The sequence below is a fragment of the Bos mutus genome, chromosome 14 (assembly GCF_027580195.1).
Source record: "Bos mutus isolate GX-2022 chromosome 14, NWIPB_WYAK_1.1, whole genome shotgun sequence".
Lineage (NCBI taxonomy): Eukaryota > Metazoa > Chordata > Mammalia > Artiodactyla > Bovidae > Bos > Bos mutus.
Window position 1 is genome coordinate 5,789,603 of NC_091630.1, and position 26,884 is coordinate 5,816,486.

At 39.0% G+C, this 26,884-nt stretch overlaps 1 protein-coding gene across 6 annotated transcripts in view; it reads left to right on the top strand.

Annotated features, from left to right (window-relative positions):
- WWP1 (WW domain containing E3 ubiquitin protein ligase 1) overlaps positions 1–26,884 on the top strand; it is a 141,522-nt gene that overhangs the window by 58,795 nt on the left and 55,843 nt on the right. For 4 of the 6 annotated variants that reach the window (XM_070382916.1, XM_070382917.1, XM_070382912.1 and 1 more), the window contains exons 6-9: positions 8,636–8,773; positions 8,866–8,932; positions 13,086–13,267; positions 24,506–24,842. In XM_070382916.1, coding sequence (XP_070239017.1) covers positions 8,636–8,773; positions 8,866–8,932; positions 13,086–13,267; positions 24,506–24,842 — 724 coding nt within the window. The remainder of the gene's footprint in view (positions 1–8,635; positions 8,774–8,865; positions 8,933–13,085; positions 13,268–24,505; positions 24,843–26,884) is intronic. The other 2 variants (XM_070382913.1, XM_070382915.1) reach the window with 2 other exon arrangements.

The window sequence follows — 26,884 nt, forward strand, 5'->3', positions numbered from 1 at the left end:
CTTAGACTACCAGTTTAGTCTCTCAGTCATGTCCGACTCTTTGTGACCCCATGAATAATAGCAGCACGCCAGGCCTCTGTGTCCATCACCAATTCCCGAAGTTCACTCAAACTCATGTCCATCGAGTCGGTGATGCCATCCAGCCATCTCATCCTCTTTCAACCCCTTCTTCTCCTGCCCCCAATCCCTCCCAGCATCAGAGTCTTTTCCAATGAGTCAGCTCTTCGCATCAGGTGGCCAAAGTATTGGACTTTCAGCTTTAGCATCAGTCCTTCCAATGAATACCCAGGACTGATCTCCTTGCAGTCCAAGGGACTCTCAAGAGTCTTTTCCAACACCACAGTTCAAAAACATCAATTCTTCAGCGCTCAGCTTCCTTCACAGTCCAACTCTCACATCCATACATGAACACTGGAAAAACCATAGCCTTGACTAGACGGACCTTTGTTGACAAAGTAATGTCTCTGCTTTTGAATATGCTATCTGCTGCTGCTGCTGCTAAGTCACTACAGTCGTGTCCGACTCTGTGTGACCCCATAGACGGCAGCCCACCAGGCTCCCCCACCCCTGGGATTCTCCAGGCAAGAACACTGGAGTGGGGTGCCATTGCCTTCTGCCAATATGCTATCTAGGTTGGTCATAACTTTCCTTCCAAGGAGTAAGTGTCTCTTAACTTCATGGCTGCAAGCACCATCTGCAGTGAATTTGGGGCCCCCCAAAATAAAATCTGGCACTATTTCCACTGTTTTCCCATCTATTTCCCATGAAGTGATGGGACCAGATGCCATGATCTTCGTTTTCTGAATGCTGAGCTTTAAGCCAACTTTTTCACTCTCCACTTTCACTTTCATCAAGAGGCTTTTTGGTTCCTCTTCACTTTCTGCCATAAGGGTGGTGTCATCTGCATATCTGAGGTTATTGATATTTCTCTTGGCAGTCAGGATTCCAGCTTGTGCTTCCTCCAGCCCAGCGTTTCTCATGATGTATTTTGCATAGAAGTTAAATAAGCAGGGTGACAATATACAGCCTTGACATACTCCTTTTCCTATTTGGAACCAGTCTGTTGTTCCATGTCCAGTTCTAACTGTTGCTTCCTGACCTGCATATAGGTTTCTCAAGAGGCAGGTCAGGTGGTCTGGTATTCCCATCTCTTTCAGAATTTTCCACAGTTTATTGTGATCCACACAGTCAAAGGCTTTGGCATAGTCAGTAAAGCAGAAATAGATGTTTTTCTGGAACTCTCTTGCTTTTTCCATGATCCAGTGGATGTTGGCAATTTGATCTCTGGTTCCTCTGCCTTTTCGAAAACCAGCTTGAACATCTGGAAGTTCACGGTTCACATATTGTTGAATCCTGGCTTGGAGAATTTTGAGCATTACTTTACTAGCATGTGAGATGAGTGCAATTGTGCGGTAGTTTGAGCATTCTTTGGCATTGCCTTTCTTTGGGATTGGAATGAAAACTGACCTTCTCCAGTCCTGTGGCCACTGCTGAGTCTTCCAAACTTGCTGACATATTGAGTGCAGCACTTTCACAGCATCATCTTTCAGGATTTGAAATAGTTCAACTGGAATTTTATTACCTCCACTAGCTTTGTTTGTAGTGATACTTTCTAAGGCCCACTTGACTTCACATTCCAAGTCTGGCTCTAGGTGAGTGATCACACCATCATGATTATCTTGGTCATGAAGATCTTTTTTGTGCAGTTCTTCTGTGTATTCTTGCCACCTCTTCTTAATATCTTCTGCTTCTGTTAGGTCCATACCATTTCTGTCCTTTATTGAACCCATCTTTGCATAAAATGTTCCCTTGATATCTCTAATTTTCTTGAAGAGATATCTAGTCTTTCCCATTCTGTTGTTTTTCTCTATATCTACTACTGTGGGCAGGAATCCCTTAGAAGAAATGGAGTAGCCATCATGGTCAACAAAAGAATCCAAAATGCAGTACTTGGATGCAATCTCAAAAACGATAGAATGATCTCTGTTCGTTTCCAAGGCAAACCAGTCAATATCACAGTAATCCAAGTCTATGCCCCAACCAGTAACGCTGAAGAAGCTGAAGTTGAATGGTTCTATGAAAACCTACAAGATCTAACACCCAAAAAAGATGTCGTTTTCATTATAGGGGACTGGAATGCAAAAGTAGGAAGTCAAGAACTAACCCTAGGGAGTATCAAATAAGGGAGTATCAAATAGTGAGAACTCACACAAATGAAATCACTTGAACACAAGACCCAAACTCACCCAAGCCCCAGTAGCACCCTGTGCAGGATGCCTCATCTAAACAACAAACAAAACAAAAATGCAAACCCAGTCATCAGCAGACAGGATTACCACCTCACTCAGCCTTGCCCATCAGAGGAAAAACAAACAAACAAGAACTCAGCACAAATCTCACCCTATAGGAAGCTTACACAAATCACTGGACCAAACTTAGGAGGCCAGAAACCAAAAGGAAGACAGAATTCAACCTTCTTAAAGGAAATAATCCAGCTTTCCTTGAAGCCTGGGAAAAGGAACCCTCAAACACAGTAAGTTTAAAAAAAAATAATGAAAAGGCAGAGAAATACTATGCAAATGAAGAAACAAACTAGAAACACAAAAGTCCAAATAAATGAAGAGGAAATAGGCAAACTACCTGAAAAAGAATTCAGAATAACGATAGTAAAGATGATCAAAAACCTTGAAAACAAAATGGAGAAAGGTTGAGAATCAATTAACAAAGACCTAGAAGAATTAAAGAATAGGCATACAGAGACAAACAGCACAATTACTGAAATTAAAAATACTCTAGATGGAATCAATAGCAGAATATCTGAAGCAGAAGAATGAATCAGTGAGCTGGAAGATAAAATGGTGAAAATAACTTCTGAAGAGCAGAATAAAGTGAAAAGAATGAAAAGAACTGAAGATAGTCTCAGAGACCTCTGGGACAGTATCAGACACACCAACATTTGAATAATAGGGTCCCAGAAGAAGAAAAGAAAAAGAAAGGGTATGAGAACATTTTTTGAAGAGATTACAGTTGAAAAGTTTCCCAGCATGGAAAAGGAAATACAGTCAATCAAGTCCAAGAGGTGCAGAGTCCCATACAGGATAAACCCAAGGGGAAACATGCCAAAGCACATACTAATCAAACTAACAAAGACTGAACACAAAGAATATTAAAAGCAGCAAGGGAGAGCAACAAGTAACATACAAGGGAAACCACATACACTTAGCAGCTGATCTTTCAGCAGAAACTCTGCAAGCCAGAAGGGAATGTCAGGATATGTTTAAAGTACTGAAAGGGAAAAATCTACAACTAAGATTACTGTACCCGGCAAGGATCTCATTCAAAATTGATGGAGAAATAAAAACAAAACAAAAACTTTTCAGACAAGCAAAAGTTAAGAGAATTCGGTACCACCAACTGAGCTTTACAACAAATGTTAAAGGGGCTTATATAGTCAAGAAATACAAGAGAAGAAAAAAGATCTACAAAATCAACCCCAAACAATTAAGAAAATGGCAATAGGAATATATATATCAATAATTACTTTAAATGTAAATGGATTAAATGCTCCAGCCAAAAGACACAGACTGGCTGAATGGATACAAAAACAAAACCTGTATATATGCTCTTTACAAGAAGCCCACGTCAGATCTAAAGACATGTATAGACTGAAAGTGAGAGGATGGAAAAATATATTCCATGCAAATGGGAAGCAAAAGAAAGGTGGAGTAGAATCCTCATATCAGACAAAATAGACCTTAAAATGAAGATTACAAGAGATAAGGAAGGACACTGCATAATGATCAAAGGATCAGTCCAAGAGGAAGACACAACAATTGTAAACATCTATGCACCCAACATAGGAGCACCTCAGTACATAAGACAAACACTAACAGACATAGAAGGAGAAATTGACACTAACACAATAGTAGGAGATTTTAACACACCAATGGACAGATCATCAAAACAAAAAATTAATAAGGAAACACAAGTCTTAAATGATACATTAGATGAGATGGATCTCATTGATATCTTCAGGACATTGCATCCGAATGCAGAAGAATACACCTTCTTCTCAAGTGTGCATCGAACATTTTCCCAGATAGACCACATGTTGGGTCACAAATCAGACCTCAGTAAATTTAAAAAATTTGAAATCGTATCAAGCATCTTCTCCAACAACAGTGCTATGAGACTACGTATCAGTTACAAGAAAAAACTAAGAAACACAAACACATGAAGGTTAAACAGCACGTTTCTAAATAACCAGCAGATTACTGAAGACATAGAAAGGGAAGTCAATAAATTTGCAGAAACAAAACAATGAGAACACGACAACTCAAAACCTATGGGATGAAGCAAAAGCAGTTCTAAGAGGGAAGTTTATAGCAATACAGTCCTACCTCAAGAAACAAGGAAAACATCGAATAGACAGCCTAACTTTACACCTAAAATAACTGGAAAAAGACAAACAAGAAACACAGAATTAGTAGATGGAAATAAATCATAAAGAGCCGAGTTGAAATAAATGAAAAAGTAATGAAAGAAGCAATAGTAAAGATTAATAAAATTAAAGCTGTTTCTTTGAGAAGGTAAACAAAAGTCACAAACCTTTAGCCAGACTCATCAAGAAAAAAAGAGAAAATCAAATCAACAAAATTAGAAATGAAAAAGGAGAGGTTACACTAGACAATGCAGAAATAAAAAGGATTTTAAGAGACTGTTATGAACAGCAATGTGGCAGTAAAATAGATAACCTGGAAGAAATACACAGATTCTTAGAAAAGTTCAGTCTTCCAAGAAGAAATAAAAATTATCAACAGCCCAGTTGCAAGCACTGAAATTGAAGCTGTGATCAAAAATCTCCCCAAAAAACAAAAGCCCAGGACCAGATGGCTTCACAGGAGAATTCTATCAAACATTTAAAGAAGAGCTAATTCCTATCCTTCTAAAACTCTTTCGGAAAATTGCAGAGAAAGGAACACTTCCAAACTCATTTTATGAGGCCACCATCACCCTGATACCAAAACCAGACAAAGACAACACAAAAAACTATAGGCAGCATTACTGATGAACATAGATGCAAAAATCATCAACAAAATTTTAGCAAACAGAATTCAGCAACACGTCAAATAGCTCATTACACAATGATCAAATTGGGTTTATTCCAGGGATGCAAGGATTCTTCAATATACGCAAATCAATCAGTGTGATACACCATATTAACAAATTGAAAGATAAAAGCCATATGATAATCTCAATAGATGCAGAAAAAGCCTGTGACAAAATTCAGCATCCATTTATGATTGAAACTCTTCAAAAAATGGGCATAGAAGGAATCTACCTCAACATAGTAAAGGCCGTATATGATAAGCCTACAGCAAGCATTATTCTCAATGGTGAAGAAATGAAAGCATTTCCCCCTAAGATCAGGAACAAGACAAGGGCGTCCACTTTTGTCATTATGATTCAACGTAGTTCTGGAAGTCCTAGCTACAGCAGTCAGAGAAGAAAAGGAAATAAAAGGAATCCAGATCAGAAAAGAAGTAAATCTCTCACTGTTTACAGATGGCATGATGCTGTACATAGAAAACCCTAAAGATAGTATTAGAAAATTACTAGAGCTAATCAGTGAATTTAGGAAAGTTGCAGAATAGAAAATCAATGCACAGAAATCACTAGCATTTCTGAAAAATCAGAAAGAGGAAAAGTCAAAGGTGACATAAACAGATGGAGAGATTTTCCATGTTCCTGGGTAGGAAGAATCAATACTGTGAAAATACTGTAGTACCAAATTTAATCTACAGATTTGATACAATCTCTATCAAATTACCAATGGTATTTTCCCCAAAACTAGAACAAAAAATTTCACAATTCATATCGAAATACAATAAGACCCTGAATAGCCAAAGTAGTCTTGAGATAGAAGAATGGAGCTGAAGGAATCAACCTTCCTGACTTCAGATTATATTAGAAAGCTACAGTCATCAAGACAGTATGGTACTGGCACAAAACAGAAATATAGACCAATGGAACAAGATAGAAAGCCCAGAAATAAACCCATGCACCTATGGCTACCTTATTTTAGACAAAAGGAGGAAAGAATATACAGTGGGGCAGAGATAACCTCTTCAATAAATGGTGCTGGGAAAACTGGACAGCTACATGTAAAGGAATGAAATTAGAATACTTCCTAACACCATGCACAAAGATAAACTGAGAATGGATTAAAGACCTAAATGTAAGACCAGAAACTATAAAGTTCTTAGAGGAAAACATAGGCAGAATACTCAATGATGTAAATCAAAGCAAAATTCTTTATGATCCACCTCCTAGAGTAACGGAAATAAAAGTAAACAAGTGGGACCTGATTAAACTTAAAAACTTTTGCACAGCAAAGGAAACTATAAGCAAGGTGAAAAGACAACCCTCAGAATGGGAGAAAATAATGGCCAATGAAACAACTGACAGGATTAATTTCCAAAATATACAAGCAGCTCATACAACTCAATACCAGAAAAACAATCAACCCAATCAAAAAGTGGGAAAAAGACCTAAACAGACATTTCTCCAAAGAAGACATGCAGATGGCTAACAAACACATGAAAAGATGCTCAACATCGCTCATTACTAGAGAAATGAAAATCAAAACTACAATGAATTATCACCTCACACCAGTCAGAATGACCATCATTAAAAAGTCTACAAACAATAAATTCTGGAGAGGGTGTGGAGAAAAGGGAACACTCTTGAACTGTTGGTGGGAATGTAAATTGATACAGCCACTATGGAGAACAGCATGGAGCTTTCTTGAAAACTAGGAATAAAATCACCAAATGACCCAGTGATCCCACTCCTAGGCATATACCCTGAGGAAACCAAAATTGAAAGAGACACATGTATCCCGTCGTTCATTGCAGCACAATTTACACTAGCTAGAACATGGAAGCAATCTAGATGTCCATCGACAGATGAATGGATAAAGAAGTTGTGGTACATACACACAATGGAATATTACTCAGCCATAAAAAGGAATGCATTTGAATCAGTTCTAATGAGGTGGATGAACCTAGAATCTATTATACAGAGTGAAGTAAGTCAGAAAAAGAAAGATAAATATCATATTCTAATACCTATATACAGAATCTAGAAAAATGATACTGAAGAATTTATTTACAGGGCAACAGTGGAAAAATAGACATAGAGAATAGATTTATGGACATGGAAGAGGGGAGGAGAGGGTGAAATGTATTAAAAGAGTAACGTGGAAACTTACATTACCATATGTAAAATAGATAGCCAACGGAATTTGTTGTATGACTCAGGGAACTCAGGGACTCTGGATCAACCAAGAGGGTGGGATGGGGAGGGAGGTTCAAAAGGGAGGGGATATATGTATACCTATGGCTGGTTTTGTATGTGTATTTAAGACTATACTTCAACTAGTGTTTGTATCTTCAGCATGTGTACTTTAATCAGGTGGTGAATTATTCTTTCAGTCTTTGGTAGTAACTGGAAGTTGTCTTATGCTTTTGGTATTGCTTTGTAAAAGATTTTTATTTCAGAGAGGAGTGTTCACCTTTACCATTTAGTATAGTGATTTAAGTGTTGATCATTCCATTCAAGGAGAGTCATAATTTTTAATGTTAAATAGTGAGATTTTGGTGGCTCAGATGGTAAAGCGTCTGCCTACAATGCAAGAGACCCGGGTTCGATCCCTGGGTCGGGAACATCCCCCTGGAGAAGGAAATGGCAACCCACTCCAGTACTCTTGCCTGGAGAATCCCATGGATGGAGGAGCCTGGTGGGCTACAGTCCATGGGGTCGCAAAGAGTCGGACACGACTGAGCGACTTCCCTTTATGGATATAATGTTCTCTGTGACTTTGCATTTGGACCTTATGACAGTTCCTGCTGCTGCTGCTGCTGCTAAGTCGTTTCAGTCGTGTCCGACTCTGTGCGACCCCATAGACGGCAGCCCACCAGGCTCTGCTGTCCCTGGGATATTCCAGGCAAGAACACTGGAGTGGGTTGCCATTTCCTTCTCCAGTGCATGAAAGGGAAAAGTGAAAGTGAAGTTGCTCAGTCGTGTCCGACTCTTAGCGACCCCATGGACTGCAGCCTTCCAGGCTCCTCCATCCATGGGATCCTTTGATGCTTTTATGAGCTCCATTTTGTGATGAGGAAACTGAGGCTTTAAGTAATTTGACTACTTAAAATACAGCTAGAAGTCCCTGAACTGAAATAAGGAACCCTCTTGATTCTCCTGCAGACATTTTGCCTTAACCACAAGTCTTACCTTGTACTATGGGCCATAGAGCAAGTTTGGGACATTATTGAGCTTGTTATCTAGATTGGTTTGTATTTTCTCTGAACGTTATGCTGTGTAAAGGGACAATTAGAGATGATTCCGAAAGTATGTGGTGAAAGGAAAGGAGTTCCTCATCTAGATGTGAAAGGAAGTGATCCTGGTGTGGTATAGAAGGGCCTACAGATAAAAACACAAATAATTCCTTTCACACGTAGCCATCAAGCACTAAATAAGAGTCATTCTTGATATATAGTTTTGATTTCTGAAACATGTTTTTGTACATAACAAAAGCTTTTAAATTAGTTTTTCTTTTCCCCCCCTCCCTTAGTGGAAAGAGTGAAAGAACAATTAAAACTTTGCTTGGAAACCAAGAATGGTGTCGTGCAAACTGGTGAATTAACAGTTGTGCTTGATGGACTGGTGATTGAGCAAGAAAATATAACAAACGGCAGCTCATCTCCAGCCAGTAAGCTAACTTTGGGTTATTAAAATTTGAAGGGAAAAAAAAAAATCAAGAAGTATGTAAAAAACCTAGTGTCTGTCTCTTTTGTCCTTCAGTAGAAGTACAGCAAAATGGTGATGCCTTACATGAAGACAGAGAGCCTTCAGCAAGGACGACCACCAGGTAGAGTGTTTTATTTTGGCGTTTGTGGCAAAGTAACACCACATTTCCCATATATGAAGTTTCTAACCTTCGTTTAGAGTTTGCCATAGACTTTAAAAGCTTATATCTAAATGTATTATTTGGTTGAATTCTTATCAAAGTGGTTTAAAAAAAAAACCACAGCTGTAACAAGATATATTATTGGAATAAAGTGTATATCTCAGTGGTTTTTAGCTTAGCAGAGTTGAGTAACCATCACCAGTGTCTCATTTCAGAACATTGTCTTCACCCTCAAAAAGACACTGTACCCAGGGGTATTCTCTCTCCACCCCTCTTTTTTCCCAGCTCCTGCCAGCCACTCACCTTCTGTCTCAGTGAATTTGCCTTTTCTGGCCATTTCTTGTAAACGGTGTCATACAATATATGACCTTCTGTCACTGACTTTTACTTAGCATATGATTCATCCATGCTGTAGGAAGTATTAGAACTTCATTCTTTTTTATTTTTTATTGGAAATGGCTCTTAAAAATCTGTATTTAGGCATATTTTATCAGTAAATAGAGTCAGGTGATGTGGAAAAATGGTTATCTCACTGCTGTCTGAGTTGGCAGCTTCCTGATTACTGTTACTGATCTGTAACCACTAGAAGATAGATATTGCACTAATTGTGGTCTCTTCTTAGAGGTCACCCTGCCATCTCAGCAACTCCCATAGATTCACATTTGATGACAGTTAATAGAGACTTTCTGTTTGAAATAATGTGAATTAGAATAAAAGCATGTAATAGATCAATTATAATGGAATGAATATGTGAAAGTACATTGCTGTGAAATACATTTGAAAAATCATGCTGGTATATGAGACAAAGTATGACTTTTATATAAATCTACAGTTACTGATATTGCTACTAAATTGCTGTTAAATGATCTTCACAGAGCCTTTGAACAGATCAGTATGTCTTCTGAATATATATTTGGCTTAAATAAATGTATTTATTTAGTATCCACATGATTATTCACATAGAGAAAATTCAAAAGTGAAAAGTCATTCAGTTGTGTCCGACTCTTTGCGGCCCCATGGACTATACAGTCCATGGGATTCTATAGGCCACAGTACTGGAGTGGGTAGCCTTTTCCTTGCTCCAGGGGATCTTCCCAACCCAAGGATCGAACTCAGGTCTCCCACATTGCAGGTGGATTCTTTACCAGCTGAGCCACAAGGGAAGCCCAAGAATACTGGCGTGGGTAGCCTATGCCTTCTCCAGCGGGTCTTCCCGACCCGGGAATCAAACTGAAAGGATACAGCAATTAGGTAGATTAAAATGCTCTAGTGTGTATGTGTATGTGTGTGTGTGTGTGTGTGTGTGTATATATATATATATATATATATATGTATCAAAAATTATAATTTTTGAAATGAAATTTTAGATGGTTAAAGGAGCCTGAATCACTACAAACCTAAAGATTAATGTTACCTATTACATAGCAGTACATTTTGAATTAAAGATTAGTCCTACAGCACCAGGAAAACTTGAGTTGCATTCTTTTACTATGTCTCCCAGGTCACTGATCCTTGCTGAGTGGCTTAGGGAAGGGTGTACAAAGCAGATTCACTTGAGAGAAATTTCAAAGCTTTGTGTGCCTGCTAAGTTGGTTCAGTTGTGTCTGACTCTGTGTGCTATGGACTGTAGCCTGCCTGCCTCCTCTGTCCATGGGGATTCTCTAGGCAAGAATACTGGAGTGGGTTGCCATACCCTCTTTCCAGGAGATCTTCCCGACCCAGGGATCGAACCCAAGTCTTTTAGGTCTCTTGCATGGGCAGGCAGGTTCTTTACCACCTGTGCCCCCTGGGAAGCCCTTTCAAAGCTTTACCTGCCCCAAATTCCTGAACACATCTTATTCCAAATATGTGGGTGACAAGGAAAAGTGTTGTTAATTTGTCCAGGTGCTTACTGAGTGCCTGTTTGGTGCCAGGCATTAGTCCAAGCACTAAGAACACTAGTCCTGTTCCTGTGGAATTTTCATTCTGGCAGGATAGAGGTAGATAGTAGACAAGTGGGGAAAGAAATTAGCTAATTGGAGATAGTGATAAGATCTATGAAGTCATCGAAACACAGGACAGGGGGCAGGAATGTAAAGGAACCCTTTATAAAGAGAAATGTCACGGAATCATCTCTGTGGAAGTGCCATTCAAGCTACAATTAAAAGGCCAAAAATGTGCCATCCATACAGAGATTTGAGAGAAGAACATTCCAGAGGAAATAGCAAGTAGAACAAGGACACTGATTCTTTCTAGTTAGTTTTTGTTCTGTGCGCGTGCTTGTGTGTGCTCAGTCCTGTCTGACTCTTTGTGACCCTGTAAACTGTAGCCCACCAGACTCCCTTGCCCATGGGATTTTTCAGACAAGAGTACTGGAGTGGGTTGCCGTTTCCTCCTCCAGGGAATCTTGCCAACGCAGGGATCAAAACCATGTCTGTTACATCTCCTGCATTGCAGGCAGATTCTTTACCACTGAGCCATTGGAGAAGCCCTTTTGCTCTGCAGATTCTTCTAACTCTAGAATATATTTAACCTTTCTTTGATAATCTTGTAAGTCATTATAATTTTACTCCCTGTATCTAATAGTTTGTAATAAACATTTGAAGACTCTTTGGCATGATTTTCGTATAAAATTGATATACTAATATATCTATTGCAAGGTAGGCAAGGAACAGCTTGGAGAGAAATAGATCAGAGAGATAGATGAGGTGGGGCAGGACTGAGATGTGCTCTGATTTATTTATTTTTTTAAATTAAGAAAAAAAAATTAAGGCTGCTCTGTGGAGAAGACATATAGGGTTACCAGTGTATTTGGGAAGGTTCTCCTGGTTACTTATGTGATACTGCCTAACTCTATGCCAATAAGACTTAAAATGCTTGATTTTGTAATTGTAGACATATTTATTTATTTCCAGTAATGAATACACTGTAAATTCTTCTAACTCTGGAATATAGTATTTAGCTTTCTCTGATGATCATGTGGAGAAGGCAGTGGCACCCCACTCCAGTACTCTTGCCTGGAAAGTCCCATAGACGGAGAAGCCTGGTGGGCTGCAGTCCATGGGGTCGCTGAGAGTTGGACACGACTGAGTGACTTCACTTTCACTTTTCACTTTCATGTATTGGAGAAGGAAATGGCAACCCACTCCAGTGTTCCTGCCTGGAGAATCCCAGAGACGGGGGAGCCTGGTGGGCTGCCGTCTATGGGGTCGCACAGAGTTGGACACGACTAAAGCGACTTAGCAGCAGCAGCAGCAGATCATGTACTCATTATTTTAGTGCTGGTAATAGCTTGTGATCAATATCGTAAGACGTTTTTGGTCTTTTCAGTACTCAACAGTTTGGAATTGATTTTTATAAGTTTCATGACCTTTTTGAAAATATTTCCAGACATTTTAAAAATAAATCTAATATTCTTAAACTTAAATATTTAAAATATACAATTTGATCATTGCTTTGAGGTACTTTTGACAGTATGATTATATATCTCAATATACGTTTACTGTGTGGATACACTTAGAACTGAAAGTAATTTAAACTTGTGCTGCTGCTGCTAAGTCACTTCAGTCGTGTCCGACTCTGTGTGACCCCATAGACCGCAGCCCACCAGGCTCCCCCGTCCCTGGGATCCTCCAGGCAAGAACACTGGAGTGGGTTGCCATTTCCTTCTCCAGTGCATGAAAGTGAAAAGTGGAAGTGAAGTGGCTCAGTCATGTCTGACTCTTAGTGACCTCATGGACTGCAGCCTACCAGGCTCCCCTGTCCCTGGGATTTTCCAGGCAAGAACACTGGAGTGGGTTGCCATTTCCTTCTCCAATGCATGAAAGTGAAAAGTGAAGGGAAGTCACTCAGTCGTGCCCGACTCTTCGCGACACCTGGACTGCAGCCCACCAGGCTCCTCCGTCCATGGGATTTACCAGGCAAGAGTACTGGAGTGGGGTGCCATTGCCTTCTCCAATTTAAACTTTTAAGTATGTAATAAAATGTAAAAAATAAAATGTTTTAAAAACATAATCAAGATATCTCTTGTTCATTACTCTTTATACCTATCATTTTGCTTAACTTTTGATGAAAAGTTATATGATTGTTTTTAATTCCTTGAAGTAAGATATCTTTTTTGTTTGTTTTTTTGGAGATTGGCTGCTGAAGATACTAACGGGATAGATAATTGTGTACCTACAAACACTGTAGTACAAAACTCATGCTGTTCATATGTAGTTAATGGGGACAACACACCATCTCCATCTCAGGTTGCTGCCAGACCCAAAAACACACCAGCTCCAAAACCACTCACATCTGAGCCTGCCAATGACACTGGTAAGCATGGTTACTTATGACACATTATTTAAATGAAAACCAAATTTTATGTATCTGTACATATACTTTTCTTATTGTACAATCTGTCTTAATCTTCAGTTTTATAAAAGGAGTTTGAAGATTACACCACCTGAATTTTTTTTTTCATAATTTGATTTTCCTAGATTATTTAGGAAGATATTCCAAAAGTACATTATAATAGCACATTTCACTAAGCAAGTACAAGTACTTGCATGATAGTCAATCTTAGGCTTTATGCTACAAAAAAAAAATACTATTTATAATGTAGAATGTATTTCTAAAAGCACTTTAGGGAATTCATTGATTTGTTGTTAGTGATGAATGATTCCTTTAACCATTTTGGTTAAATGCTTCTCTTTTGCCAGACAGATGTTTACTGCTTGGCATGTAACTTAGTAAAAAAATGTATTGTGAGGTGATACAGCACTCTGAAAGTTTTATATTTTCTAAGGAGAAGTGTTCTACGATTATAGAAGGACTGTCTATGGAAGAATTTTTTCTGTAATCCTGTTTTTCAGTGGATTCAGCTGTAATAGTCATACATCATTTTTTGTTCGATCTTTATAAATTACCTCTTTCAGTTGAATTTCTTGAAACGCAAACATCATAAGATTACTAGTGTATGTCTTGAGGCTAGAATTGGCATCCTGTCTTTCGATCCCAGAGCCTGTATTCTTTCCCTCATCTATTTATGGGATTATTCAAAAGTAGAAACATGTAAAGAAGTAATTATATGAAAATAGATGGGGATGGGTTTATAGAGAAGACTGTTGTATATTTATACTGAAGGTTGGGGAAATATTTACTGTGTGCATGTTGTGAGTTTTTGTAAATGTGGGAACTGACATGGTTTTCTGAAAATGTAATTTATTAATGCTCCTCTTTTTTTATAAAAAAGATAGGCTTAAACATCCTAAGTCCTCACAATAAGTTGATGCTTTCATTATTAATTTAAGGTGTCTGGAAAATGAGAGAAAATAAACACAGATTACCAGGCTGAAATGAGTGAACAGGATCATTTGTTTTCTGATTCTGGTATGCTTTCTAGTCAGAACGTTTGTCTCAGATTTATTAGCAAAGGGATAAAGGAACAAATTAAAAACAGACCAGTTAAAACAATTCCCATTGGGAATTCCCTGGTGGTCCAGTGGTTAGGATTCGACACGTTCACTGCCAGAGCCAGGCTGAGGTTTAATTATTTGGGGGACTAAGATCCCACAAGCTTCAAGGTGCAGCCAAAAAGCCCCTCCCAGAACAAAAAATTTGAACACCAGCTTTTATGCCTGATGTTCCATCTTATGGATCTGTATGAAAAAGCATCATAATGTGATCAGCATCCTTGCTAATTCCAAGAGAGTAAATACAGTAGTGAGTTTCATAGAACTCTGCTTATATTATGGGTCCTAAGTTAAATTTATAGTTTTAAAAAATAGTCTGGGAAAATAAGTGTGGGAAGGACCACCCATGTATATACTGCTGCTGCTGCTGCTAAGTTGCTTCAGTCGTGTCCGACTCTGTGCGACCCCATAGACGGCAGCCCACCAGGCTTCCCCGTCCCTGGGATTCTCCAGGCAAGAATACTGGAGTGGGTTGCCATTTCCTTCTCCAATACATGAAAGTGAAAAGTGAAAGTGAAGTCGCTCAGTCGTGTCCGACTCTTAGCGACCCCATGGACTGCGGCCCACCAGGGTCCTCCATCTATGGGACTTTCCAGGCAAGAGTACTGGAGTGGGGTGCCATTGCCTTCTCCCATGTATATGGGTTACCACCAAATAATCACCCATAGAAAAAAGGTTTATATTAGTACTAGAGTTCTTAATAATAAAACATAAATCCAGGGCATTTGACCTATAGATCTGTAGATTATCAAATAGTTACCTATATTTACTCATACCAAAAATGACACACAAACTAGGTATCCACCCATAAGGAAATTTAGATTGTAAGTATTGTAACTCCCTTGAGAACGCTCTGAAGAGGTTGTAAAAATAAAAATACCCTTATGTGACCAGACTTGATTTGTTATATGGGATTATCATTAGATTCATTAGAGTGGTAGATCCAATTCTGTTATTTCTGTAAGTAATTAGACATCAGGACCAATTACTGAGTCTATTCTTTTTTCATGAGAAGTATAAGAATTTTGAATGCTCATTTTAGAAAGGCTTATACAATCATTCTATTTCATACTTGTCATCACCTTTCCAGTTAAAAATGTATGAAATTTGGAGATTTAGCTCTTCTTCCTAAAATATTTAGCTGTTAGAATAGATTGGGCAAAGTATCTATTGACCACTAGATAGTTGCATGTTTGGGCTTGTGGGCTTATTCAGATGTTGTTGCAAAAGAGAGAACTTGCTGAGTTCCCTCTCATTGTAGAATCTCCAGTTTATATTCTGCTTCTAATTTTGTACTTACAGACTGCTTCTGTTGGGAACAGATTTGCCTTCCACATTCTTGTCTTATCCTTGCCTGAAATTTCAAGTTGAAAGCAAAACACACACGAGGAACTAGAAATGAAGGCGCCATTGTAAATAATTCCCATGACATTCTCCATAATTGCAAGGAAGCCTAAGACGATCAGAATAACAGCTAATATCTGTGCTACACGTGTTGCAAACACCATATACCCACCGATCAATACAGCTCTCAGGATAACTCTCTGAAAATAGGCACTAGTGCTTTTCTCCTGAAGGAACTGAGGCCCAGAGATCCCAGCTGGTGGAGGAGCTGTCCCTGACACCCACCTCGGTGGTCCTCTCCTCCCCGCTCTCCTGTTCATTTAGATGTGTGTGATATCTGTAGTGTCTCAGTGTTGGGTTGTTCATCTTTTATACCTTTGATAAACTTCAAATAATATTCCCCCAGTCAACTTAGTGATTGTTTGCATGTTCTTTGACACATGACAAAACAATCCAACTGCCCTCATTCCATTGGCTGGTTTAGAAAGGCTTCTGGAATCTACTCTGTTGGTAGAAACCGCTTTATCAGTGTCTTCTGTATGATCTGGCATCCCTCAGTAGGAAGATGAATTCAGGTATATTTTTCAAGGGGTAGTCTTCTTTAAGGTGTTGGTGTAAAAATAGGATTCTTTTTTCTGTAGTCAAGAACTTTAAAAATCAGTTTTCATTGTTAGAGTGGTGATGGAGTGGAGTGTGCATATTGTGTGTGTAACATATTACATGTTTTTAATCCATTACCTGTGATTCCAAAATCCTAAAATCCTTAAAACCAAAAGTTTTTTGGTAAACTCACTCGATAGCAAAATGACTAGGACTAACTTGAAGGTATTTATAATTTTTTTCTGCTTAGTATGAGTATCCTGTTTCACTCCAGAAATGATACTGTGTTTAGCTACAGTGTCTAGCCCCCAGTCTGACTTGATATTAGTGTAATAGATAATATATGTGCCATACTACCTTTCTACATTCCAAAGTTATGAATTCTGAAACACACTTGGCCCTAAGAGTTTCAGATGAGGGGTTGTGGTCCTGGAACTGCAGATAAATGATTTCTTTTCACCAAAGACAGTATTGTACATGAGGGCTTTGGAGGGGAGGCCGTTTTCCCTCACCCCAACCTGTTCTTTTGAGTCTTAAGAAGATCCATTTGCTAAGTTTAGTTGGTAAATACTGATACTTTACGCTAAAGTGGGAGGCAGTCATGATTGAAAAGATTAGATTTGGTTTCTAACAGGACTGCGTTCCAGTCCTAGCTCTGTCATTGAACACTTTAACCATGGGTTGTCATTCTGTTGCTCAGTCGTGTCTGACTCTACAGCCCCATGGACTGCAGCATGCCAGGCCTCCCTGTCCTTCACTATTTCCCGAAGCTTGCTCAAAATCACATCCATTGAGTTGGTAATGCCATCCAACCATCTCATACTCTGTCGTCCCCTTCTCCTCCTGCCTTCAGTCGTTCCCAGCATCAGGTCTTTTCCAACGAGTTGTCTCTTCACATCAGGTGGCCAGAATATTGGAGCTTCAGCATCATCATCAGTCCTTCCAATGAATATTCAGGACTGATCTCCTTTAAGATTGACTGGTTTGATCTCCTTGCTGTCCAAGAGATTCTCAAGAGTCTTTTCCAACACCACAGTTGGAAGCATCAAATTCTTCGGCACTCAGCCTTCTTTATGGTCCAACTCTCACATCCATACATAACTACTAGGAAAACCATAGCTTTGGTTTTTCTATATGGACCTTTGTTGGCAAAGTAATGTCTTTGCTTTTTAATACCCTGTCTAGGGTTGTCATAGCTTTTTTCCCAAGGAGCAAGTATCTTTTAATTTCATGGCTGTAGTCACTGTCTGCAGTGTTTTTGGAGCCCAAGAAAAGAAAGCCCATCACTGTTTGCATTTTTTCCCCCACCTATTTGCCATAAAGTGATGGAACCCAATGCCACGATCTTAGTTTTTTGAATATTGAGTTTTAAACCAGCTTTTGCCCTCTCCTCTTTCACCTTCTTCAAGAGTCTCTTTTGTTCCTCTTCTCTTTCTCCCATGAGGGTGGTATCATCTGCATGTCTGAGGTTGTTGATACGTCTTCCAGCAGTCTTGATTCCAGCTGGTGATTCATCCAGCCAGGCATTTTACATGATGTACTCAGCATATAAGCATGTGATCTTGGACAAATTTAGCATTCTAAAAATTTAGGTTCTCCACTTATAAAATGATACAAATACTTAATAATACCTTACAGGATTGTTTCAAAGGTTAAATGAGATAAATTTAAAACATCTACCATGTTTCTAAGACAGAGGTATTTAAGAAAAATATGATTTTCTTCTTTACTTTTCCCCCTTGCCCTTAGCTTCTAGAAGAAATGACTTTTTCTAATGTATAATTATTGTTTTATTAATAAAACAGAGCTCAGTGTAGTAAGGCAGAACTAACCGATTTCACAAATTTATTAGACTTTTGCTTTTAGTTTTTTATTTTGAAATACAGATTCACAAAAAGTTACCAGGAAATGTACAGGGAGGTCCCGTGTTCCCTTCATTGGCCTCCCTGAATGTTAATGTCTTGTGTAACTATAGTACTGTATGAAAATGAGGAACTTGACATTGATACAGTCCCCATTTCACCGGTTATACCTGCAGAGAGAGAGAGAGAGAGAGTGTGTGTGTGTGTGCGCGCGTGCGCGCACGTGTGCAAACGTGCGTGCAGTTTTGTCATGTATGGCTTCACGTAACTAGCACTGCAATCAATACACGGAACTGCATCATCACCAAAGGCTTCCGTGTGCTCCACCTCCTTTAAAGCCATAGCCACTTTCAGGTGTGAATTGTAAAGAAATTTAGTGTGTATATATATATGTGTGTGTGTGTATATATATATATATATATACAAGCAGTTTTTCATGTCATACTTTTTAAAAGGGGCAGAAATGATACTAGGTACTTCAATATTCCCTCCTTTTCCTGCTTTATTTGGCTGAACCATTAGAGGACAATGCATGGTACTATGAGATGTACATATCATAAAGTCCATGGGAAATTTACTTCTCAGAGATAAAACCTGAAGTGAGGGAGATCTGCCTCCTAAATCAAAAGTCATAATTCATAAAGTCAGGCTTTAGATACACTCATTAAGAAACCAAGTCAGAGGGTGTGATCTCACATCTGTAGAGAAGGAAATGCTTTGCATAAGCGTCTACTGTCATTGCTGTCACATGGGATTTTAATTATTTGCCTCCGTACAATTTTTTGTTCTTTCCTGAGGAGGGAACCTATGATCCCTCCCTCCCTGCCTGCCTCCTTGTTTCTCATCGTCTTTATTGTCAAGTTTATCCATTCAGTCATCCTTGTATCATTTGTTAAAGAGGTATTTATTTTGCAACTACAATAGACTGAACGCTGCCTGGTTGCTGATTATATATGCATTAATCAGAGTTTCTCAGCTTTGGCACTCTTTGACATTTTGGGCTAGATAATTCTCAGTTGTGGGTGGCTGTCCTGTGCATTTTAGGATCGTAGCAGCCTTTCTGGCCTGTACCCACTAGACGCCAGTAACACCCACCCATTCCCCTAGTTGTAACAACCAGACATGTCTTCAGACATTGCTAAATTTCTTCAGTGGATGTCCCGTTGAGAACCATTGATATATATGAATAGTCATCCCTCTAATCAAATGCATGCTCCCGGTACCCCACTGAGAACTTGCCCTGCTATTAACATCTTGCATTACTGTGGCATATTTGTTATTAATATAATTAATGAACCAGTATAAATGCATTATGATTAATGAAAGCACACAGTTTATGTTAAGGTTCCTCTTGGTATTGCCTGGGTTCAGTGAGATTTGAGAAATGCATATTGCCATGTGCTGACCATCACAGTATCATTCAGAATTATTTCACCTTAACAGTCGCTGTGCTCCAGTCATTCGTCTCCTTTCCCACACTCCTAGCAGCCACGGATCCTTTACTGTCTCTCTAGTTTGGCCTTTTTCACAGTGTCATATGTAGCCATTTCAGATTGGCTTCTTTTACTTAGAAATATGAATTTAAGCTGAGTGCCAAAGAATTGATGCTTTTGAACTGTGGTGTTGGAGAAGACTCTTGAGAGTCCCTTGGACTGCAAGGACATCCAACCAGTCCATTCTGAAGGAGATCAGTCCTGAGTGTTCATTGGAAGGACTAATGTTGAAGCTGAAATTCCAATACTTTTGTCCACCTGATGCAAAGAGCTGACTCATTTGAAAAGGCCCTGATGTTGGGAAAGATTGAAGACAGGAAGAAAAAGGGACGACAGAGGATGAGATGGTTGGATGGCATCACCGACTCGATGGACATGAGTTTGAGTAAACTCCGGGAGTTGGTGATGGACAGGGAGGCCTGGTGTGCTGTGGTCCATGGGATCACAAAGAGTTGGACATGACTGAGCGACTGAACTGACCTGATGAATTTAAGGCTTTTCTGTGGATTTTCGTGGCATGATATCTCTTTTATGTTTGTTGCTGAATAATAAATATTCTATTGTGTGGATGTACCATAGAGTGTCTATCTGTTCACCTATGCTTTGTCCACAACCAAGCATTGTGGAGGTTTATAGTTTTTCGCAATTATGAATAAAGCTGATGTAAATAGTCACGTGCAGGCTTTGGTGTGGACCTAAGTTTTCAGCTGAGCTGGGTTGAGGACTGTCACTTCGGGATCTTATGATAAGAGTGTTATTCCTTTTGTAAGAAGCTGCCAGTGCCACACTGACACCCAAAACGGCTGTGCCCTGTGCATTTCCACCGCCAGCGAACGAGAAGTTGTGCATTTGGAGGATAGTTTACTTTTTAAATTTTGAAGCAACACTGAATCTTCTCATTCAGAGAGAATTCTGTCTCCAATCTATGCTTTAAACCTTTTAGAAATGTTTTTTCTTTTTCTTCAGATAGGTCTTGAGTGTAATCTTGATGTTGAACTTGAATCTATCTGATCATGGTGCTGAAATGTTTTGGTCAAATTAATAATTGGTTCTAATTTTTTTTTCAGTTGATTCTCTTGTGATATAAATAAGTACTCTTATCTCTCTCAGTGAGTTTTACCATTTTATATCTGGTATTTTTCACTTCTCTTTTGTCTTAATGCATTTTCGTACTTAAGCCATAGTATTGAAATGGAGTGGTAATTGTGATCTTCGTTGTTTTGTTCTGATTTTAAAATTTGTTCCTGATCTTGATAGAAATTCTTCTAATGTTTTACCATTAATATATCATGCTTACTCTTGGTTTCTGGTGGATAATCTAGATTATGTTTGAATTTTCCTAGATTCCTCTTATCAACAGTTTTATCAATATTTTTTGATCCTTTTTGATTTGTATTGAAAATTAACATGTAGCTTTTAACTTTTAACCTGTTAAATATGTTTTCCTAACATAATTTCCTATTATTGACCCATTTAATTTATTCAGTTTCAGTTTCAGGGTTATATTACTCTTGAAGAATAAATTAAGAAACTCCTTTTTCTTTTTTGCCACCAATGTACTGTTAACATTTCAGAGAACACGGGGGCAGTCTGTTCCTTGAAGGCTCAAAAACTGAATCTGTTGACTTTTGGAGGGATACTGTTCGATCTTTTATCCCCTTTTACATTTCTACTCTGATTGATCAATTTTTCTTTCTCTTGAGTTAGTTAATATTTTAGACTTACTGATATAAAGTTGTACATGGTATTCCAAATGCTATTCAAACTATATTTTTCTTTATAAAATTTGCTAAGGCACTATTTCATAGTTTTTCCAACCTTACTTGTAAGAATTCATCTGAAGCATTTGCTAAAAATACAGATCCCAGAGATTCCCTAGGAGATTCAGTAATTCTAGAATGGAAAGTGAGATCTATACTTTCTATAATATCCTACAGATTCTAATCAGGTTAGGAAATTCTGATCTGTTATATTTTTCTTATAATTCCTTTCCTTCTACCATTTTCCCCTGGGTCTGGAATTGAATGCTAAGCTCATTTATGGCTGTTCGTTCTTGCTGCTGCTGCTAAGTCGCTTCAGTCATGTTCAACTCTGTGAGACCCCACAGACGGCAGTCCACCAAGCTCTGCCGTCCCTGGGATTCTCCAGGCAAGAACACTGGAATGGGTTGCCATTTCCTCCTCCAATGCATGAAAGTGAAAAGTGAAAGTGAAGTCGCTCAGTCGTGTCCGACTCTTGCGACCCCGTGGACTGCAGCCCACCAGGCTCCTCTGTCCGTGGGATTTTCCAGGCAAGAGTGCTGGAGAGGGGTGCCATTGTTCTTATACCCTTGGAAACCTCTTTGCCATGTCAAATATTTCATACAAGTATTTTCATGCCATTAATTTCCTTAAAGTTTGTAATTTCATAACTATCATTTTTCTTTAACTTAATAATTATTTAGGGTTTTATAAAAAAATCTTCTAAGCTAAACTGGCTGCAGGTGGGGGAGAACTATCATTTTTATAGACATGTAAGCATCCATCTTCTTACTAGTAAAATGGGTAGTATCTTCCTCATAGCATTGTTCTGTGGGAATTAAATAACATGATCCTTAAAAAATGTTTTACAGAATCTGCCAGACTTTCAGTAAACATTTCAGTAAGTTGTATTTTGTTTTGTTTCTAGTTTACTTGAATTATGATCGGTTTCACCTCCTGATTGTAAAATTGGAATTTTCCTTTGGTCCTTTACGTGTCACTTTTTTTTCTTAAAATGCCTAGATTGTTTGGATGGAATATGTATGTAATGAAAACTCAGAACTCCTTCTCTAATGCTGTTATTTAGAACAGGTTTATTGACTATGTCATTCAATCCTTCATGTACTTAATTAATGTTTCTACTAATGTTCTTTTTTTCTGCCTAGCTTTGAGAGAGATATGTTTACTTCTTCTGTGATTTGTCCTTACTTAGCATTTATTGTTTTCATATGCCAGGTGCATTGTAACTGTTGAGAATACACAAGTGGAACAAGTCTGACAAAGTGTTGGGGTTTGAACTAAAGGAAAAATAAAAACAAACTGTTTCAGAACATGAGAAGGAAAACAGTCTAGTAGGCAGCCTGGGCCGAGGGTGGGGCAGGTGAAGAATTAAATAAGGTGCCTGAGCGCTGCCTTCCTGAAGGAGTGGTTGAGCCTGCCTGCTGCGTGATAAGAAGCAGGAGCTCTTCTGAGGCCAGCGCAGCGGCCAGAGCACGTCCCTGAGGGGAGGGAGTTGGCTCTGCTCACAAGGTGGAAGGGAGACCCCTGTGAGAAGTCAGGTGGAGCTGTGGGGCAGACTTATGTGGAGTCTTTGTCATGAGCCATGGTAAAGAACTTGGAATTTACTCTGGGTGCAATAGGTGTGTTTAATTAGGGAGTGAAAAGATCTTTTGTATGCTTTAAAGAGATTACTTTGGCTGCTGTTTGGAGAACGGGTTGGAGTTGGACCAGAGAGGAAGCGAGCAGACCAGTTAGGACGCTGTTGCAGCGAACTAGGAACAATGAGGGGGGCGGTGGTGCAGATGGAGAGAAGAGCTGAGAGCACTTGGAGGAGCTGAATTGTTGTGGGAGAGAAGGGTTTGCCTTGAACAACTAAGAGCTGCTGTTTAATAATTAATTTTCTGCTTCTGTTTTTAACACTTTGTTAGCATTTGTTATGTTTTAGTATGATAAGGGTTTATGATTCTTTCTTATTGGGCTGGATTATCTTGTCTCAAATATTCCTCTTTTTCCATTTAGTGTTATTTTGCTTTCCAAAGACTGTTGCTAATCTTTTCTTTTTTTTGGAAATCAATTTCTACATTGTTCAAGATTGAAAGTTAAATGAAAAAGTTCACTTTTAGACATCATATATTCCATGAATTCTGAATATCATATAAGAGACCAGAATTTACTCTCTCTGTACACATTCTCTTTTCTTCATGTTTTCTAAGTGTTGAGTACAGGTAGCACTGTGCATTTTTATTTCTTATGTTTTGTTATTGATATTTTCCCCAAAGTTGCTCTCCCCTGTAGTTGGTACAGAACTTGATTGGTTCTGTTTTGCTCCTACAGTTTGATTCATTTTAATAGTACTCATTTCTCTTCTTCCCACTGTTTACATCTCTTTCTTTAAAAATCTACCTGACCGTTCCATTACTCTTAATTATGTCTCCTTCCTCAGTTTCAATTAGAACTTTGCTGTGTAATTTTCTAATAGGTTTTCTTCAATAATCTATTCCCTTCCCAGTTTTAATTTGACTTTCTCTTATAGTGACATGTAGTTGAATGGATCGATTACATTTAAAATGAAAGAATTTTTAAATTATGTCAGTGGATCTCAATGCTGGGTTATTTCTCCAGCAAGCGTGGAATGAATTCCTGGATCTTTTTGCAGTCCCCTACAGTACTGTCTTAAGAGTTAATGCCACTTTATATTTGACAAGAATTCTTTTGATATTAGCTGTATTTGCATAGGAAAAGGGAGATTGAATGGGGTCATTTTGAAGTTTTTATATAACCCATGTAGATATTCAGAATTTATTGTGTGGAGGAAAAATGTTTGTTCATGTTGATTTCTCTTTGCTTAAGTTTGGGTTATTGTTACATATATATTCTTATGTTTTTATTATTTAACATTCATCTCAAAAATACGAGCCACAAAAAGTATTATCTGTCTTATTTCCATCAGTACCTAATACGCTGCTTGGTGTGAATTAGGCTCTAAATAAACACAGTTGATGAGTTAATTGGGCGCTTGGTCATTTCTCAACAGATCATCTTACTGATTTTCCCTTTTCAGTTAATGGAGACTCACCCTCATCTGTACCGACTGATAATGCTTCCAGCACGGGTACTGCAATAGGATCTGGAGAACCCGCCTTGTCTTCAAATTGCACTAGTACTCCTGTTGAAGACCCTCCAGTTCAAGAAACACTGACCTCCTCGGAAAACAATGAATGTATTGTCTCTAACAGTGCAGCCTTTGGATCTGAAGCTCAAAGTACATTAGATCCTTCCACCTCCAGTTCTGCAAGTAGCTCTGCTTTTGAAGCAGCCAAATTAAGACAGCCCGACGGATGTGTGGAACCTGTCCGGCAGCAGTCTGGAGGTGCCAACACAGAAACGCTGCCATCAGGGTATGTTATTTATTTATTTATTTTAAAGATTTGTGACTTACATTTAATTGCAACTTTTTGGTAATAACCTGAGTGTTGAATATGTATATGAAATTTTTCCTTTCAGTTATTTGAAATCTAAGTTGGAATCTAATTCATACAATTTATTTGCTACAAACCAAGTATTTTTTAAAAACTAAGAACAATTGCTAGTTATAGTTATAGCATGTGCTACATGACAGGAAGAGGAAAAAACCTTATATTAATTTGCAAGACTGTTGATTTGATTCTTGGCTTACTTTTAGAGAAGAGTGACCCTGACACACTCTATAATAGCCTCAGTTCTCTAGCTTTCTTTACTGTTGCCTCCCCAGGCTAAGCTTGAAGCAAGTAGCCATCTTTTTTTCTCAGTTTATACTCAGTGCTGGGAAGGATCTAATAAGCCTGCTGAGAAGCACTGTTACGAACTCAGGTTTTCATTGAAAGTGAAAGTCACTCAGTTGTGTCCCTTCTCTTCGACCCCATGGACTATACAGTCCATGAAATTCTTCAGGCCAGAATACTGGAGTGGGTAGCCTTTCCCTTTTCCAGGGGATCTTCCCAACCCAGGAATCGAACTGGGGTCTCCTGTATTGCAGTCAGACTCTTTACCAGCTGAGCTACCAGGAAATAATTCTTCATCTTTTAATTTTCCATGGTAATAATTCAGCTTCCTATGATTTTCTTTAAAGAATATTCTGTGTATTCCATTTGGTCATCTCTCCCATATTCACTTAATATGTTTTGAGCTCCTTTGAGCATGGACTATACAGTCCATGAAATTCTTCAGGCCAGAATACTGGAGTGGGTAGCCTTTCCCTTTTCCAGGGGATCTTCCCAACCCAGGAATCGAACTGGGGTCTCCTGTATTGCAGTCAGACTCTTTACCAGCTGAGCTACCAGGAAATAATTCTTCATCTTTTAATTTTCCATGGTAATAATTCAGCTTCCTATGATTTTCTTTAAAGAATATTCTGTGTATTCCATTTGGTCATCTCTCCCATATTCACTTAATATGTTTTGAGCTCCTTTGAGAATCGAGTGCTGCTGCTGATCTGACAGGAGGCAGCTTGCAGGTGGTAACGTGAGCTGTGGGGAGCAGCCCTGAATACAGATGAAGATCCTTCCTCTCCACCGCCACTCCCTGCCACCCTGCTCTGCTGCACGCCCCAGTTCCTGACAGGCCAGGGACTGAGACCAGTCCATGGCCCTAGAGTTGGGGACCCCTGGTGGATGCAGTGTCCTGTATCCAGGACAGTGTACACAGTCCTACCTCCTACAGCCGTTAGAACTGTCTCCTCTCGCAGCTGTGAAAACGGTGCCTCTGGTGGTCTCTGCCTCCGTGCCCTCATTCTCCCATCACAGCTGCTGTGCCCGCAACCCTTTCTGACTTTCTGAGCTGTTTTTCTCGGTGCTCTTTATTGGATTATAGAACTTTGCCTGTTGCCTGATTGTGGTTTCAGGCTTTGGTCTGCTCCTGAATGGGTGCTTCTCTTGAGTCTTGCATTCTCCCATCGTTTTAACTGTTAAATTTATATGTGCAGGCCAGACCTTTCTCTGAGCTTATTTTTATCCACTTACTGGAAATCTCCACTGTTTCCTGCAAGCATTTTTGGCCATGAAGTATCTTTCCTTGCTCTCAAAAACCTCTCATTGTTCCTTTGTCTTCTCTTTGACAACTTATCATTAGTCATTTATCTTAGTCTCACGTGTCTGCCCTTATGACATTGATATGTAAGAAGCTTTCCATACTGTCAAGAACCTCTGATCTGATGGGAGATAAAAGTAAGTAAATAGTCATTGACTGTACAATTTAATTAAAGCTAAGCTAGAGGTCCAAGTTTAGGGTGCTGTGGAGGGAGCGGAGCATGTGTAGAGGGGGTTAATAGGATATCCTGTGATACTGAGATCAAAGAATACTTTCTGGAAGAGATGACCCTTCAGTGGTTTCTAAAAGAGGAGTAGGCGTTAGCAAAGCAGCAAAGAAGGCACATGTGGTGCAAGATTTCATTTTTAGGGGAGCT